A 15,520-nucleotide genomic window follows, 5' to 3' on the forward strand; every position below is an offset into this window, starting at 1 on the left:
GAGAGCAATTTCTTCTCTTTTGAGAAGTGAAATTTTTGCTTTCGTCTTGAATTGTGCAAGCTAGCTAGTTTGCCTCTTTTCATGATATCCATGCTAGAAATTCTTGCTCCACCTTTGTCATTGTCAAAAAGAAGGGAAGACCCTTATATCAATTTTCAGATTATAATAAAGGTGAATAATCATTCTTATTTCAAAATTTCATAATTGAGATAAACCTTGAATTCAAATTAAGACAATTTTAATCATGATTCACATCATATGCAATACATCACATACATCATAATAAAAGGCATAAGAATTGCATGCATCATTTTAGCAACAAATCATAGCATTTCATCACATAGCAAGATATCAGCAAATAAAATCACGATGCAAGTTCTTGATATCTTAACATAATTCAAATTCAAATATGGCACTAATAGTATCAATTCATATATTTCTCCCCCTTTGTTATCAACAAAAAGGAGAACGATATAAACAAATTTTAAACGTAAGTGCGGTAATGATTCATGCCATAACTAGGTTTATGTCATTTTTCAACAATGAGTGATAGGATATCAATTATACAAACATCTCATGAAAAATATGACATGGAGATAGCTTTCATTACTTCTTCCTCTTTATTTGTTATTATCTTTTTGCATGGAGGAAAATCACTTGTGAGCTTACTCGAATGAAGTTAAAATTGATAAGATATTAAAGCATATTTCATTTTTACAAGGATCAAGATATGTGTGTGAATCAAATCTTTTGACATGTTCCTCCGTCACAACATGATTTTTCCTGCTTTAATTGTCTCATCTTGATCGAAGCATCATGCGTCACTCAAAACGCAGATTAAATCTTAAACATATATCAAGTGGTTTCATCGTTAAGATACGAGATTCAATAAGATCATTAATGTCGATAATGTATACATTATTTTATTTTAGAGCAATCATAGATGTGTTTTTGTATGATTTTTCAATAATACAAGCATTGGATTCAAATCTAATGATATATCCTTCATCACACAATTGACTAATGCTCAAAAGGTTATGCTTTAAGCCATCAACTAATACCACATCTTCAATAGAAAAGGTGGATTTGTTACCTATGATTCCTTTGCCAATGATTTTACCCTTGTTGTCTCCAAAGGTGACATATCCTTCATCTAGGCTAGTGAGCTTAGAGAATTGAGATGGATCTCCGATCATATGCCTTGAGCATCCATTATCAATGCACCATCTCTTGCTCCTAACTTGTGATGGTAAACGTTTCTAAAAAAAGGATGATTTTTAGGTACCCATTTGACCTTGGGTGCCTCAAAAATCGATCGGCTTAACTTGTCATTTTGCATGGAGTTCTTTACAGTTCTTTTAGAAACCTAAATCAATTTGTGTTGACTACATTTCTTAAATGGACAATGGTAAGCTACATACCCAAATTTACAACAAAAATTACATTTGTTTCAGGGTGAAACATGCAAAGTAGGGCATTTAACAAATTTGATTCGGCCTTTTCTATTGAAGATGGTTAGATTTTGGTGAGAGCTACTCACAAATTCGATTCCGCCTTTTCTATGAACATGACCCTTGTTGGCAAGGATCATGTTCAAGGACTTGCTACCAACCTCAAACTTGTTAAAGGTTTCTTTGAGTAGCAAGTTTTCCTTTCTAAGTGTTTCTGCTTTATAACATTTTGTGCAAGGAGTTAAACTATTATCATGCTCAATTTTTAGTCTATCAAAATCGCTAATAAGAGAAGCATGTTCCTTTTTTAAAGAGTTATACTTTTTACTCAAGGTTCTACATTCATCAAATAATTCATAAAATACACTTAAAAGCTCATCGAAAGATAAATTTATGTCTAATGAACTTGTTACCTCATCTCCAATAGCCACTAGTGCATAATGAGCAACTTGCTCGATGTTGGTTGGCTCCTCTTCTTCGGATGAACTTGACTCATCCCATATTACTTTGAAAGCCTTCTTCTTCTTTGGTTGTCTCTTCTTTGCTTGGGGACATTCGCTCTTCTAGTGTCTCAGCTTCTTGCATTCGTAGCATATAACTTGATCTTTCTTAGGGTTCAAATTTATTTTTAGTATCATTTTTAAATTGATCTCTTTTTATGATTTTTTTAAACTTTCTTATTATGAGTGCCAAGTCATCATCAATGTCCTCATCACTTGAATTTTCTTTCAAGTGGTCTTCTTGAGTTCTTAGTGTCATATCCTTCCTGTCCTTTGGAAGGTTATTCTCAAGCTCTTCATGAGCATTACAAGTCATCTCATAGGTCATTAGTTACCCGATTAGTTCTTCAAGAAGAAAGTTATTTAAATCTTTGGCCTCTTGAATGACCGTTACTTTAGGATCCCAACTCTTTGGAAGGGATCTTAAGATTTTATTAACAAGTTCAAAATCCAAGAAACTTTTACCAAGTCCTTTTAGACCATTGACGATATCCATAAATCGGGTGTACATGTCTCCAATGGTCTCACTCGGTTTCATCCGAAACAACTCATAAGTATGCACTAAAAAATTAATTTTTGACTCATTCACTCTACTAGTGCCTTCATGAGTCATTTCGAGTGTGTGCCAAATATCAAAAGCTGTTTCACAAATAGACACACGATTGAACTCGTTCTTATCTAAAGCACAAAACAAGGCATTCATAGCCTTATCGTTTAAAGCGAAAGTCTTCTCCTCCAACTAATTCAAATCGTTCATTAGAAGAGAAGACTTTTGAAACTCATTTTCTATAATATTTCATAATTCAAAATCTTTTGAAATTAGGAAGATCCCCATTCTAGTCTTCCAATATGTGTAATCCATCCCATTAAACATGGGCGGATGTGTAATTGAATGACCCTCTAGATTGCCGATAAATGTCATCTCTCTTGGGTTTAAAACCAAATAAGAGTGAACCTTGCTCTGATACCAATTATTAGGATCAAGGGTGGTACTAGAAGGGGGGGGGGGTGAATTAGTACAGCGAAAAACTTTCCCTATTTCAAAAGTCTTTGTTTCGATTAAAACCGATTATAACGAAAATCATTTCGATTCAATCCATTTCGGAGAGAAATTAAATTTGAAAGCTTTTTTAAAAGAACAACGAGAAGATTAAGGAGGTTTGAAGTAATGTAAATTATACAAATGAAAAGTAAACTAGAATTTAGAATGGTTCAATCGATGTGACCTATATCCACTTTGGATTCCTCCTCCGTCGAGATCACCGGTGTCCACTAAAGGCCTTCCTTCAATAGGTGAAGACCAAATACCTCTTTACAGTGCTTTCTCCTTTTCTCGAGTTTAGGAGATAACCCTTATAAGCCTCACTCTTCTTTCTTGGATGTTTACAAAGCTAAGAGAGGGAGGGGAGGACTCTTTCTAACTTTTACAACACTTAACACCCCAGAGATTCAAGAATATGTTAAAACTTTCGTGTCCGTTTATACAGAAAAGGGTGAGATTTTTATAGGCCCCAGTGGCTTCAAAATTGAAGCCAAAAAGTGTCACATCTCCGGATTTCGGGGCACTGGCGATACCACCGTCGTTATTGGGTGGTACTACCATTGTTGGTCTTACACTAGGCGGCACCACCACTTGACAAGGGTGGTATCACCGTTGGCAGCATTCACTATCGGCGGTACCACCACCCAGACAACCTGGGACACTGTCTTCCAAGCGATGCCACCACCGGCCCTGGCGGTGCCACCGCTAGCTAAGATTTCAGGTGCTGAATGAGCTGCTCAATTCAATCCAATTCAGCCCTATTAAGGGCCCAATTGGCCCCTAATTATGTTAGTGAGATTACCTCCCAATCCTAACTTAATTTATGATCTAACTATGATAATTAAGATATAATTATAACACTTCTTATTCCGGCGCGTCAATTGCTCTTCTAGCGAGCTTCCGACGAACATCCAATGAACTCTTGGTAATGTTCCGGTGGACTCCCGGCAAGCTTCTGGACTTTACGACAATCTTCTTGGCGAGTTCCGATGAGCTTCTTTGGCAAGCTCTTGGACTTCTCGGTTGGTTTCGGCAGAACTTACGATGAACGTCCGGACTTCGGATGAACTCTTGAACTCCCAATGAGATCTCGATGGTGACTCCGACACAACACCTACTTTATGTCTTATTGCTATCGTAGTTAATTCTACACACTTTTCTCAACATATAGATTAGATCAAACAATTTACAATTGACTTCATTATCAAAATCCGAGATTCAATAGGAACTCTATTCAAGATGTACATAGCTGTCCTAAGAGCTTCACCCCACATCGACTTAAGTACAAAGGAGTAACTCATCATGCTCCTAACCATATCCATAAGAGTACGATTTCACCTTTCAGCAATATCGTTCTGTTGTGCACACCTGGTAATGCGTATTGAGTACCAATATCTTGTTGTTATAGGAATCTATCAAAAGGGTCAATATTTTGACCAGATCCATCATATCTGCCATAAAATTCACCACCCATGTCAGATTTAATAATTTTAACTTTTCTATCTAATTATCTCTCGAGCTCATTTATGTACACTTCAAGAATCTCAACGGCTTGAGACTTTTCATGTATTAGATAAACATAACCATATCTGGACATGTTATCTATAAATGTGATGAAATACCTTTCTCCATTAAAATAGGGAATATGGAGTGGTCCGTAGATATCAAAATGAATAATCTTAAGGAGTTCTTTACTTCTTGTGATATTTTTCTTTATATGTTTAGTTTGTTTTTCCTTAATGCAATCTATACAAACATCAAAATCAATGAAGTCTAAATGTTTTAAAATATTATCCTTCACTAATCTTTCAATTATTTCCTTCGAGATATGCCCCAATCGTCTATGCCACAATATAGAAGATCTTTTATTATTGAAATTATGTTTCAATCCAACACTTGATTGCAAAGTCAATAATGTCTTTGCAAATTCAAAATTCAATTTAATTATATACAAACCATCACATAGAATTTCAGAAACAACTTTTATCGAATCATAAAATATGCTGAATTTATCATTGTCAAAAGAAAGATAGTATCCTAACTCATCAATTCTAGATAAAAAATTAAATTTCTAAAAATAATAGGAACATAACATGTGTCAACAAGATCCATCAGATGACCCATCTCTAAGGGTAGACGATAAGTCCCCATTGATATGACTTTTGCTTTGAGATGATTTCCCATAATGATGAATCTTTAATATTCTTTTGGTTTCCAAATTGAAAGAAATCTCTATATATTATTGATAACATAAGTTGAAGCATCAGAATCAACCACCAAGTATTAGAAGGAACTTCTATAATATTTGATGCGAAGCATACAAAGGTGGAGTTAATACATTTCTTTTCGAACCAAGTCTTGCATTTAATGGAGTCCTTCTTCACATGTCCTTTCTTGCCATAAAAGAAACACTTTATTGTAAAAGCTTTCTTTTCATTAGTCTATTTAATATTTACAGACTCGATAAATTTTTTTGATGGATAATGCTTCAAATTTTTTTTTTATTACCAGCTTCTTGAGTAGTAGTCATGACATTATATGAACTTTCCTACTTTAATCTCAATTCTTCTTAAACACTTATGCTAGTTAACTCATTCAAGTTCCACTTATCCTAATTTGTATTATAGTGAATCTTGAATATGCCAAACTGAGAAGGAAGGGAATTGAGAATGAACTGCACAAGGAAAGATGCATCAACATTCATACCTAATGCTTTAAGTTTTATAACTTTATCAGCCATATTGAGGATGTGATCATGAATTCCTCGAGTGCCATCACACTGAGCTATAGTTAGTTCTTTCATTAATATGCCAGCCAATGTCTTATCAGCAGATTTAAATCTGTCTTCAAAAATTTTTAAATATTCCTATGCACTAGTTGCAATCGGTAATAAAGTGTTTATATTATTTGTAATCATTATTCTTATGAACATTAAACTAAGCCTATCAATTTGTTCCATAGTACTTTCATCAGTCAAGTTTGTAGGTTTTTCAACAAGCAATATTAAATCAAGATATAATACACCCAATGTAAATTGCACATACTCTAACCATTCTGAATAATTTGATCTAGATAGTACAAGAACACTAGAAGCATAAGAATGTGTGGACGAAAGTACCACTGAAAAATATAAAATAACATTAATACTTTGGATTTTTTTTTAAATTTGATGAACTATTGATATCATATATATTATACCTTTAAGTGAAATATTGACATATCTAGTATTCACTCAAGATCATCTATGGAGAACTAATACCATCCTTGTGGAATAATGTTATTACTTTTGGATATACAACCCTAAACTGTAAGGATATCTAAAATAGTATTATCCTACCCCATCACATAATTATTTTAAATAGATTCTCCTTTGAGATTATCTAAATTTTTTAATTATGTGTGTTATTGTGAATATTATTTCCTTGATGTCATTTATGACTGATTCTTTAATATTATTTTATAAATTATTGGTCTAGGTCACTTTGGTGGCTACAAGACCAATACAATAATATAAAATATAATTTAAAACATTATATAAATGATAAAACTTTTATTATAATTCACATCATAAAAGCTTATCATCTAAATAATATTCATAAAATTTATTCAATTTAATTTATGCTAAGCAGTTCAATAATATAATAATAACTATAATAATTATTAAACATTAATCGATAAAAGAAAAACTCATATTGATAAAAGATTAACATTATTTCATAATTTTAAATATATATAAATAAATAACTAAATGAATATTCAAGAACAATAATTGTATTTTATTTACCACATGTAAAAATATAATCAATACTTTATGAGAAAACTATAAAAGTAAACTGTAATTTATAGTTTTTTATTAAAATTAAATCTAATTAAATAATCAAAATATAATCATGATTAAATTCAATCATAATTATAATAAATAATATTTATTAATTTTATAATTGAGAATATAAATTAAAAAAAATTTAATTTTATAAGGGTAAAACTATAAATATTTGACATGATATAAACGAGAATTATGAGATTTGTAAAGGGCAAAACTATAATTTAGCAAAACCTAACCTCAAGGGCAAAATCATAAATATATCAAACAAACCTTATTGTTGCACCATCACAAGTGCAGTCGTTGTGCCTGCGTGTGTGGCGCTACCGTCGCGGGGCTACCTTTGCCCGTGCGTGGCCGCAACGGCGGTTCCTATCGTCATGTGGCCATCGCTTGGGCGCGGTTACCCGCACGTGTGGCTGTTGCTAGCACGGCTACCGTCGCCTACGCACGGTTGGTTGTGGTTGCTACTAGCGTGCGGTCGCCGCTTGGGTGCGACCTACTCGTGCACGATCGCTGCCGATGCTGTCTGCCTTCGTGCGGCCATCGTATGGACGTGGGTTTTGTTCGCGTGCAGCCACCACAAGCGTTGTTATGCCTGTTTACATATGCCGCCTGCTGTACTACGACGGCGCGCATACTGCCCAATGCAGCCTTTACCGCCAGTAGATTCATTGGTTGTACGCAGCACGGTCGACGATGACCATTGCTGTTTCACGATCATTAGAGAATAGGGATCATTCATATATCGTAAATAAAAATAATATATCTAAAGTATTTGATCTCAAGAACCTAGGTTCTGATACTAATTGTTAGCATAAAATCTGTAATATGCTATATTAAATACCAAAATAATCTTTTATACCGGAATTGAAATCAAATATAATTAGATCTGATTTTACGATGCATCTTTTGATGTCATCTAAAAAAGAGTTTTTTGTTTTGATCTGCAAGAGCACGATCCATGATCGCTATAAATCTGTAAAGAGGAACTAGATTCTTATCCTTTCACAGGACCACCTAGATTGATAGTTAGGGAGAAGAGTTGAGAAAGAGATTGTAATATCTCAATTGAATCCGATACATAACGTCTTTTTTTCTTTTCTGTTTTTTTAGTCCTTAGAGGTCCTATCTATTTATAGGCAAGGGTCTAGGATAAATAATTAGGACATTGAAATTTTACTTTAAATAATTTTTTTTTATATTAACTAATATATATTATCAGAATCTAATTAGTTATATTATATATATATATCGGGTGTTGCCATTCTAGTAAACTCTGTGTTGCTATTGCAGTGACAATTTATTTATTGGACTGGTGTGAGATGTGTCTTTCATAGAAAGAACACAAGGGAAGAGAATGCCGATGCCACTCTAATATATTGATTCTCCTCCTGTAACCAGTAATCTATGAATGTGTTCTACATAACCGGGTCTTAAAGAGAAGGTAAATAAGCTGATCATCTGATCTAATGGATATCATCATCTAAGAGAGTATAAATAAGGAGAAACTACTCATCACTTTTAAATAATTCACTAAAGAGATATAAGGTTGTATGAAAAATGATAAAGCATCTCAAAAATATTATACTCGTATTCAAATCACTCAATGCCTATAATACTAAAATTTTCATAAGAAAGAAAACCAAATAATCTTCAAATCGGACTCTCTAATATGCTGCCAATTCTTTACGCATTGGTTGCACATAGTATGTGTCATAAATCTCAACATTAATCTCAAAATTAATACAAAATTTGGTTGACTGGAAAACTAAGAGGTTAATGAGAATGCTTTAATTTGAATTCTGTTGTTTCAAGACATGCAACATTCTTGGGCTGCATATATATGCATATTATATATGAATTTTTTTTTGTAAATATAATAATATTAATGTAGTAGTATGTACTTGATTTGCATAAGTTAAAGAGTTTGAAACCTTATCTTATTAATTAGTATATAAAACATTAGCTGACCTGCTCGACTCATTTATCTAAGGTTTTGAGCATGAAATCTATCCTAAAATATCAAAGATTATAGATTAGTAGCAAATTCCCAAAATTAAATCTCAGACTAAGCGGCCTCGAATGTGTTATGGTATTAAGTGAAAACACTAAAATTGCCAAGTTAGATAGATGATTAATTTTAGCGTGATTCTGAGATTGCATGACGAAGTAAGTGAAGCATGTGTTTTGTGTGTGATTGATTGATTATGTCGTTTTTATTGGAATTTGAACGAAGAAATCAAGGGATAATAAAAAAGTGTGTAGGGTGTTACACGCAATACACTAACTGAGCCGCTGTGGTTCTTCTTTGATATGGAGCACGATGTTGACATCTTCTTTGATATGGAACATCATCGAGTCTTGAGATATCAACAACGAAAACAAGGAAGAGATGTCTGGTCCTCCTACTTACCTGAGATGTCTCATCTGAACAGTTGTCCTATTATCATAATTATATGAAGAGGACAACAGATATTATGTTAAAAGTATTAGTTATCTTAGTTGATAAAAAAATATTATTAATTTATTATAAGCTTTTTTAGTTGGAATTTCACTTTCATCATTTACTAAATGAATTCCACGTCACAGTAAAAAGAAGAAGAAAAAAAAAGACAATGATAAACATGTGTTTGTCCTACCATAAAATGTCCAATCAGTGACAAGAAATATTTTTTGTTTTGGATGGAGGAGGCTAAGAGGCAGCTGCTTGAGTTTGAGTTCCAGACTTGATATATTAATTGATTAATGATAATTTGATTATTCTATGTACTTTTAGATCTTAATGGAAGGATGAGACTAAGAAAATAATTAGACTGTTTGTGGGTTTCTCTACCATGGATAGAGAGAGAATGAAATTTTTTTTGATCTATATTTCAGTTATGATTAACTAAGTAACTTAAAAAGAATTATAGTTTATATATAATCAGATACTGAAAAAAATAATAAATTTTCTCCACGACCTCTCACTTAATAATAATATGTTAGGAGAAAATGCTAGTGACCAAACTGTTTGTTTTTTTATCGTCACACTCAAAAAGTAGACTTTGCAGAAAAGCTGGTAGGGAAAGTAGCAGATTCCGTCATTTAGAGCAGCCCCCATTACTATAGCTAGTTTTTGGATTTTATGTTTGCAAACATGAATCTTCGTACTGCCTCAATATCTAAAATACGAGTACGATTGCATCAAAGTCTAAGATAGAAGAAAGCGTAATATCCAATTTAGGTGCTTGTTGATCCATAAAGCAGAGGTGCAGGAAGAACGAAAAGAAACAAAAAGGTTTGAAAGAACGCGATGATCAATTTTCCAAGTGCATTGGGATCAGTCGAGTAACAGGAAGCGTGGCGCTCCTTCTCATCACATGGAAAAGCGCCTTGCGTGTGTCGATCCACAGTAACTCGTATGTTTTGCTAGAAACTCTTTATGTGGTACCTGAGTGAATGGATGGCCAACGAGATCCATGGATATAGTCGAATGTAACAACATTCGACAATATCCGATCTCGAGGAGGGCTGAAGGGAAAGAGAACTGAGAAGAACGTTCCATTGTGATCTTCTAGTCACGTCCTTCCTCATCATCATTCTGTCGTGCAGACCAACCGTTTTTAAGAATGGTAGAGAAAGGAGAGTAGAGAAGGAGAATATCCTCAATCACAGGTCAGCAGTGCAAATAAACCCAGCCACCATTCTCCTTCCGCACGATCTAACAGTTTTTATGAATGGTAGATATTTTTTATTTTTTATTTTTTGAAAAATAACGAAAAATGAGATTATTTGCGCTGACTTGTGAGTGAGGGATCTTCTTCCTCTTCTCCTTCCGCAATGCAAAAAATATCTACCAATCACAGGTCAGCAGTGCAAATAAACCCAGCCACCATTCTCCTTCCGCACGATCTAACAGTTTTTATGAATGGTAGGTATGTCGTAGGTAGATAGGGAAGAAGAGGAAGAAGATCCCTCACTCACAAGTCAGCGCAAATAATCTCATTTTTCGTTATTTTTCAAAAAATAAAAAATAAAAAATAAAAAACCTTTATGGAGGTGCAGGGAATCGAACCCCGTGCCTCTCGTATGCGAAGCGAGCGCTCTACCATATGAACTACACCCCCAATTTTATAAATAAATTACACTGTCATCATTATATGCATAAAGAACATATAGTCCTTACAAATTAGCGTGAAACTGCAACAACTTTGTCAATATTGTTTTTCTCTATCTTTTTTCTTTTTTTTTTTAATTTTGAGTTTAAAATCAAATATGGTATGAGTGCTTGTCGATTTATAATGGATTGAAATCGAACCACATTGATTCATGAGGAACCGCACTGATATCATTTTTGGACGATATTATATTATTTTTATTTTATTAATTAAAATAATATAATCTCATCGAAAAATAATGTTGACCTGGTATGAGTCTAAAATTTCATATCAAGTACAAGATGCTAATAATAAGTAAACAATAAATCATAAACAAAAAAGTCCAGCTTTTTGGTTAATTTTTAGCTGAAATATTCCATCAAAAATAGCTAAAATAACATAAAAATATCAAATTAAATCACTTACGCTACCTATAAAATAACTAAAAATGACATTATATATATATATATATATACCAATCCAGCTAGTTTTTACAAGTATTTTTGATTTTCTTGTGAAATTAGAGCAGCTTTGCTGAAAATATGAAAACGGATATATTTTAGAGTGTTGAAACATGAACGTGAAGTAAATTTCCTAACTAACTTTTCGTGGCCGTTTATTGGTACGACGAAAGACGAGGAGAGAAGCCTTCTTCCACTGTCACCGGGATGGCTTTCTTCTTCCCTGTTCATCGTCGAAGGTAAAAAGGGCCCCGTAACTAGAAGGTTTGTTGATTCACGCGCGGCGACCTTGATAAGGACGCTAACAGCGCGAACCCGTCTCCCCCCCCGTTTCAGACTATTCCGCCGACCGGCAACGTGGAAAGGAGCGTTCAAACACGTTTAGGGTCCTTCTTCCCTTCTTTTGTATTTTCGTGTTTGGCACCGCATCAGTCCTCTTCGATCTCACTCCATCAATACTTCTCCGCCATCGGCATCCGCTCGAGCCGACGTTCGAATCAATAGTTCTCCTCGGTCGATCGATACTTTCTTCTGTTTGGAGTTGGGTAAAAGTATTCCGGGAGCCATTCCTCTCTCTCCTCTTATCGGGCTGAGTCGTGTCGCATCCTCAATGGCGGACCCGACCACGCCGTTGTTGGAACCGAGCAAGGAGGCGTTCTTCCACGAGAACTGCCCCGGATGCAAGCAGGACCGGCGGAACCAACTCCATCTCGGGATTCCCTTCCGTGAGTTCTTCTTCATATGGATCGTCGCCCTCTGCTCCGGTACGACTCAACCGCACCTCGGAACCCACTTCCTTTCATTTTTCTGTTTTTGAATTTAGAAAATTCATGTAGCGATTGTCGCTTAATAGTTATTTCTAAATGGTAGGGCATACATTCTCTCGATTGACTCATTAGGCATGTTTGTCGACGGCATTAGATGCAATCATTTTATAACAATTTCAGAAGTGGAACGTGAAATCGCACTAGATTAGTCGAGTACTTCTGAGAGACAACAACTACTAGTATTTGCATTTCGTTGTGTTAGTTGCATTCCGAAACAAATGTTTGATGGACATGAACTTCTGACGGTCCCTGCTATAGAAAGCATCACTCAAGAATGATTCGACTTTTGCAATATCTTCTGATTATTTTTTTTTCTCTCATCCACTTTTATCCTACAATGATGAATAAGTTTAAAACAGTAATATCCTGTGGAAATTCTTTGTTGCTAATAGTTCATTGCCTTATCTTCTGCATGTTCTCTAATTTTTTCTTTTTTTGTCTTTGTTGAACTTTCAGCATTACCGATATCGTCATTGTATCCGTTCTTGTACTTCATGGTACCATTCAGCGTGATCTGGAATCTTAAGTTTGTGGATCTTAATGCATCTCTCAGCTGTCTTAGATTACTTTCTGCAATCCCAATGGCTTTCTGCTGTTGGCCGTTTACTGTGATTCTTGCAGATACGTGACTTGAATATAGCCAAACGAGCACAAGATATTGGTTTTTTTGCAGGTTTCGTTGGTGAGTACCTTTTGCCACATTATTTGACTAAAATTGACATGATAGCACTACATGATGATGAAAAAAATCAGCACAACTGTCACTGGGACTGCGCACTGATAACTTGTTTTATTATATATTTCTTTGAAGGATCGGCATTTATGTTGGGAAGATCTTTGACTTCAATATTCTGGGGAATGGTGGCTGATCGTTATGGAAGGAAACCAGTTATAATGATCAGTCTGTTTGCAATGTAATATATGATTTTTTGATAGTATGTTTACCATTTATTGTCAGAACAAAATCCACATGGAATGAGATCACCCTCGATCTTTGCTCGGTGTTGCTTTTTTGGTGTCCTGATCTGGTCTTGTCTCCTGATCTATTGCAGAATTGTATTTAACACGTTATTTGGGCTCAGCAAAAGTTACTGGATGGCAATCACGACGAGATTACTTCTTGGACTCTTAAGTGGATTACTTGGTCCAATACAGGTAATTAATTTTCTAATATCGATAGTCAAGTAAATCTTCAAGTTTTGTCCTGATATTTGTTCTGGCTTCATTACGAGCTTGTGCTTTGAATGAAATCTAGGCTTATGCTTCGGAAGTCTGCCGAAAAGAGTATCAAACTCTAGGATTATCAATTGTAAGATGCTCCATATATGTCTGTTCCCTCGTTCCCTTCTTTTCTGTTGACCAGGCTTGCTTTCTCGAATTTGTAACAGCAATTTTAATTTCAAATGCATTCTAGGTTGATACATCATGGGCCATGGGTTTGATCTTTGGTCCAGCTATTGGTGGTTTTCTTGCACAGGTAATCTTCTTCTATGAAATACTGAATATAAATAAGAATTGTCCAAGATGGCCATATTGCCCTCTGTTATAGGCACAAACCATCCAGGCCAGGTATCACATTGAGCATGCACCTGTCTAGGTACCTTGTCCGTATACAGTAATTGGGTGCATGTTCATGCACATCACTCGCACTGATTGAGAAGATTAGCACATGACATTGCACATACCATGCGAGGACTAGATCTGTGTCCTTTAAGTTGATAAGCATATAAGAGAGACCTACAGGATCTATCGACTCCACTAGAGATCAATAGCAATTTTTTTTAAAAAAAATCTAAAATTTATATATATATCTAATCAAGGTATGCAATATCGTACCATACTGGTGTTTTGAGGTTGACTCGGTACGATACGGTATGGTACTGATGTACCGAGAGATATACCAGGGCGTATCGAACGGTACACCAGGGCGTACCGAATAATTTTATATATTTTCTTTATTACTGTAATACTATAACACTGCTACAACATAGTACTGTAGCACTGTAACACTGCTACAGTGTAATACTATAGAATTGTAACGGTACCGGGCGGTCCGCATACCGGTATGTCGTCGGATCGGTACGTACCGCCCGTACCGGACGGTACCATTCGGTACTGCATACCATGCGTCTAATAGTCACCTACTGCATGATGTTAACATCCTATTATATTGAAAATTGATGCTTCTGTTATCAGCCTGCAGAGAAATATCCAAGCATATTTGCTAGGGAGTGGTTATTTGGGAGGTAAACTCGTGAGTATATGTATCTTGGTTCACATACTATAACTTGTGCTAAGATACATTTCTATTCACAACTGTAGGTTTCCTTACTTCTTACCCTGCCTCTGCATATCACTGTTTTCAGTTGCTGCATTTATAGTCTGCTTATGGCTTCCGGTACGTGCTTTTATTCCAGCAGTAATCAAAAGAGGTTTTTGATTTGCATTTTTCGTCATGAACAGTCTTATTGTTGTATCATTCTTCTTTTTGCTTCTTCTTTATCATTCAACTTGAAAAGTATGTTGCCACTAGCTACTCCTTGCCAAATCATGCCCTTTCCAAGTGCTTCCAGGTAATGTGCAGGACCAATGGCAAAGGAGAATTCTACTTCAGAGTGTCATTCTTTCAGCTATGATCAGCAAAAAGATAGCAATTTTATTTGCCTTGATTTGACTAGTAGGCTACATTAGATGAAAATTGATATGAAACTTTTTGGTTGGTTCCTAAACTTACTCTATGATGGTTTAGAATCACTTGTATTAGGAAGTACAATAGTAGTTAATCTTTATCTTCCATCTTTTATTTTAAATATGAACAGTATATATCTTAGGACTTCAAAAATTTTAGCTAAACCTTGTCACAACGGTTAGGAGAAACAAATCTCCTGATATCATATTCAAGGAAGCAAAAGAAATAACACTCAAACGAAGACAGAGATTGCGTGGTTTACCCAATCTAGGCTATGTCCATGGAGCCACTATAGATATTCACCGTAGGAAAAGAATTATAAGTGCTTACAATTAGTCCTCACCAGCTTCACAAACTCTAGCCACTATTATTTTAGAGTCTCAGCAACTTCTACCGCTACTCCCATCACACACACATCCTTCTCAAGAGAGCTCCTCTCTATTTATAGTGTGCACACCAAGGAGAGATATCAAATGTAACCAACTAATCTAAATAGCCCCTAATTTATAGCCACAAATCAGAGAAGTGATTACAATCGTTTTTACCAAGTCAAGCGAGGACTTTTAACAATACTTTTGCCAAGTCAAA

The 15,520-nt window shown here is 35.0% G+C and overlaps 1 protein-coding gene across 4 annotated transcripts in view; it reads left to right on the forward strand.

Annotated features, from left to right (window-relative positions):
• Positions 1-11,649: 11,649 nt before the first annotated feature.
• Positions 11,650-15,520, forward strand: part of LOC103971463 (probable peptide/nitrate transporter At3g43790) — a 58,255-nt gene continuing 54,384 nt past the window's right edge. Inside the window, exons 1-9 of one of the 4 annotated variants that reach the window (XM_065090009.1) lie at positions 11,650-12,180; positions 12,700-12,740; positions 12,865-12,925; positions 13,055-13,157; positions 13,296-13,398; positions 13,499-13,552; positions 13,658-13,720; positions 14,440-14,489; positions 14,566-14,641. In XM_065090009.1, coding sequence (XP_064946081.1) covers positions 12,027-12,180; positions 12,700-12,740; positions 12,865-12,925; positions 13,055-13,157; positions 13,296-13,398; positions 13,499-13,552; positions 13,658-13,720; positions 14,440-14,489; positions 14,566-14,641 — 705 coding nt within the window. In that variant the 5' untranslated portion in view covers positions 11,650-12,026. The remainder of the gene's footprint in view (positions 12,181-12,699; positions 12,741-12,864; positions 12,926-13,054; positions 13,158-13,295; positions 13,399-13,498; positions 13,553-13,657; positions 13,721-14,439; positions 14,490-14,565; positions 14,642-15,520) is intronic. The other 3 variants (XM_065090007.1, XM_065090008.1, XM_065090010.1) reach the window with 3 other exon arrangements.

This window comes from Musa acuminata, chromosome BXJ1-11 (assembly GCF_036884655.1).
Source record: "Musa acuminata AAA Group cultivar baxijiao chromosome BXJ1-11, Cavendish_Baxijiao_AAA, whole genome shotgun sequence".
In the NCBI taxonomy this organism is placed as follows: Eukaryota; Viridiplantae; Streptophyta; class Magnoliopsida; order Zingiberales; family Musaceae; genus Musa; species Musa acuminata.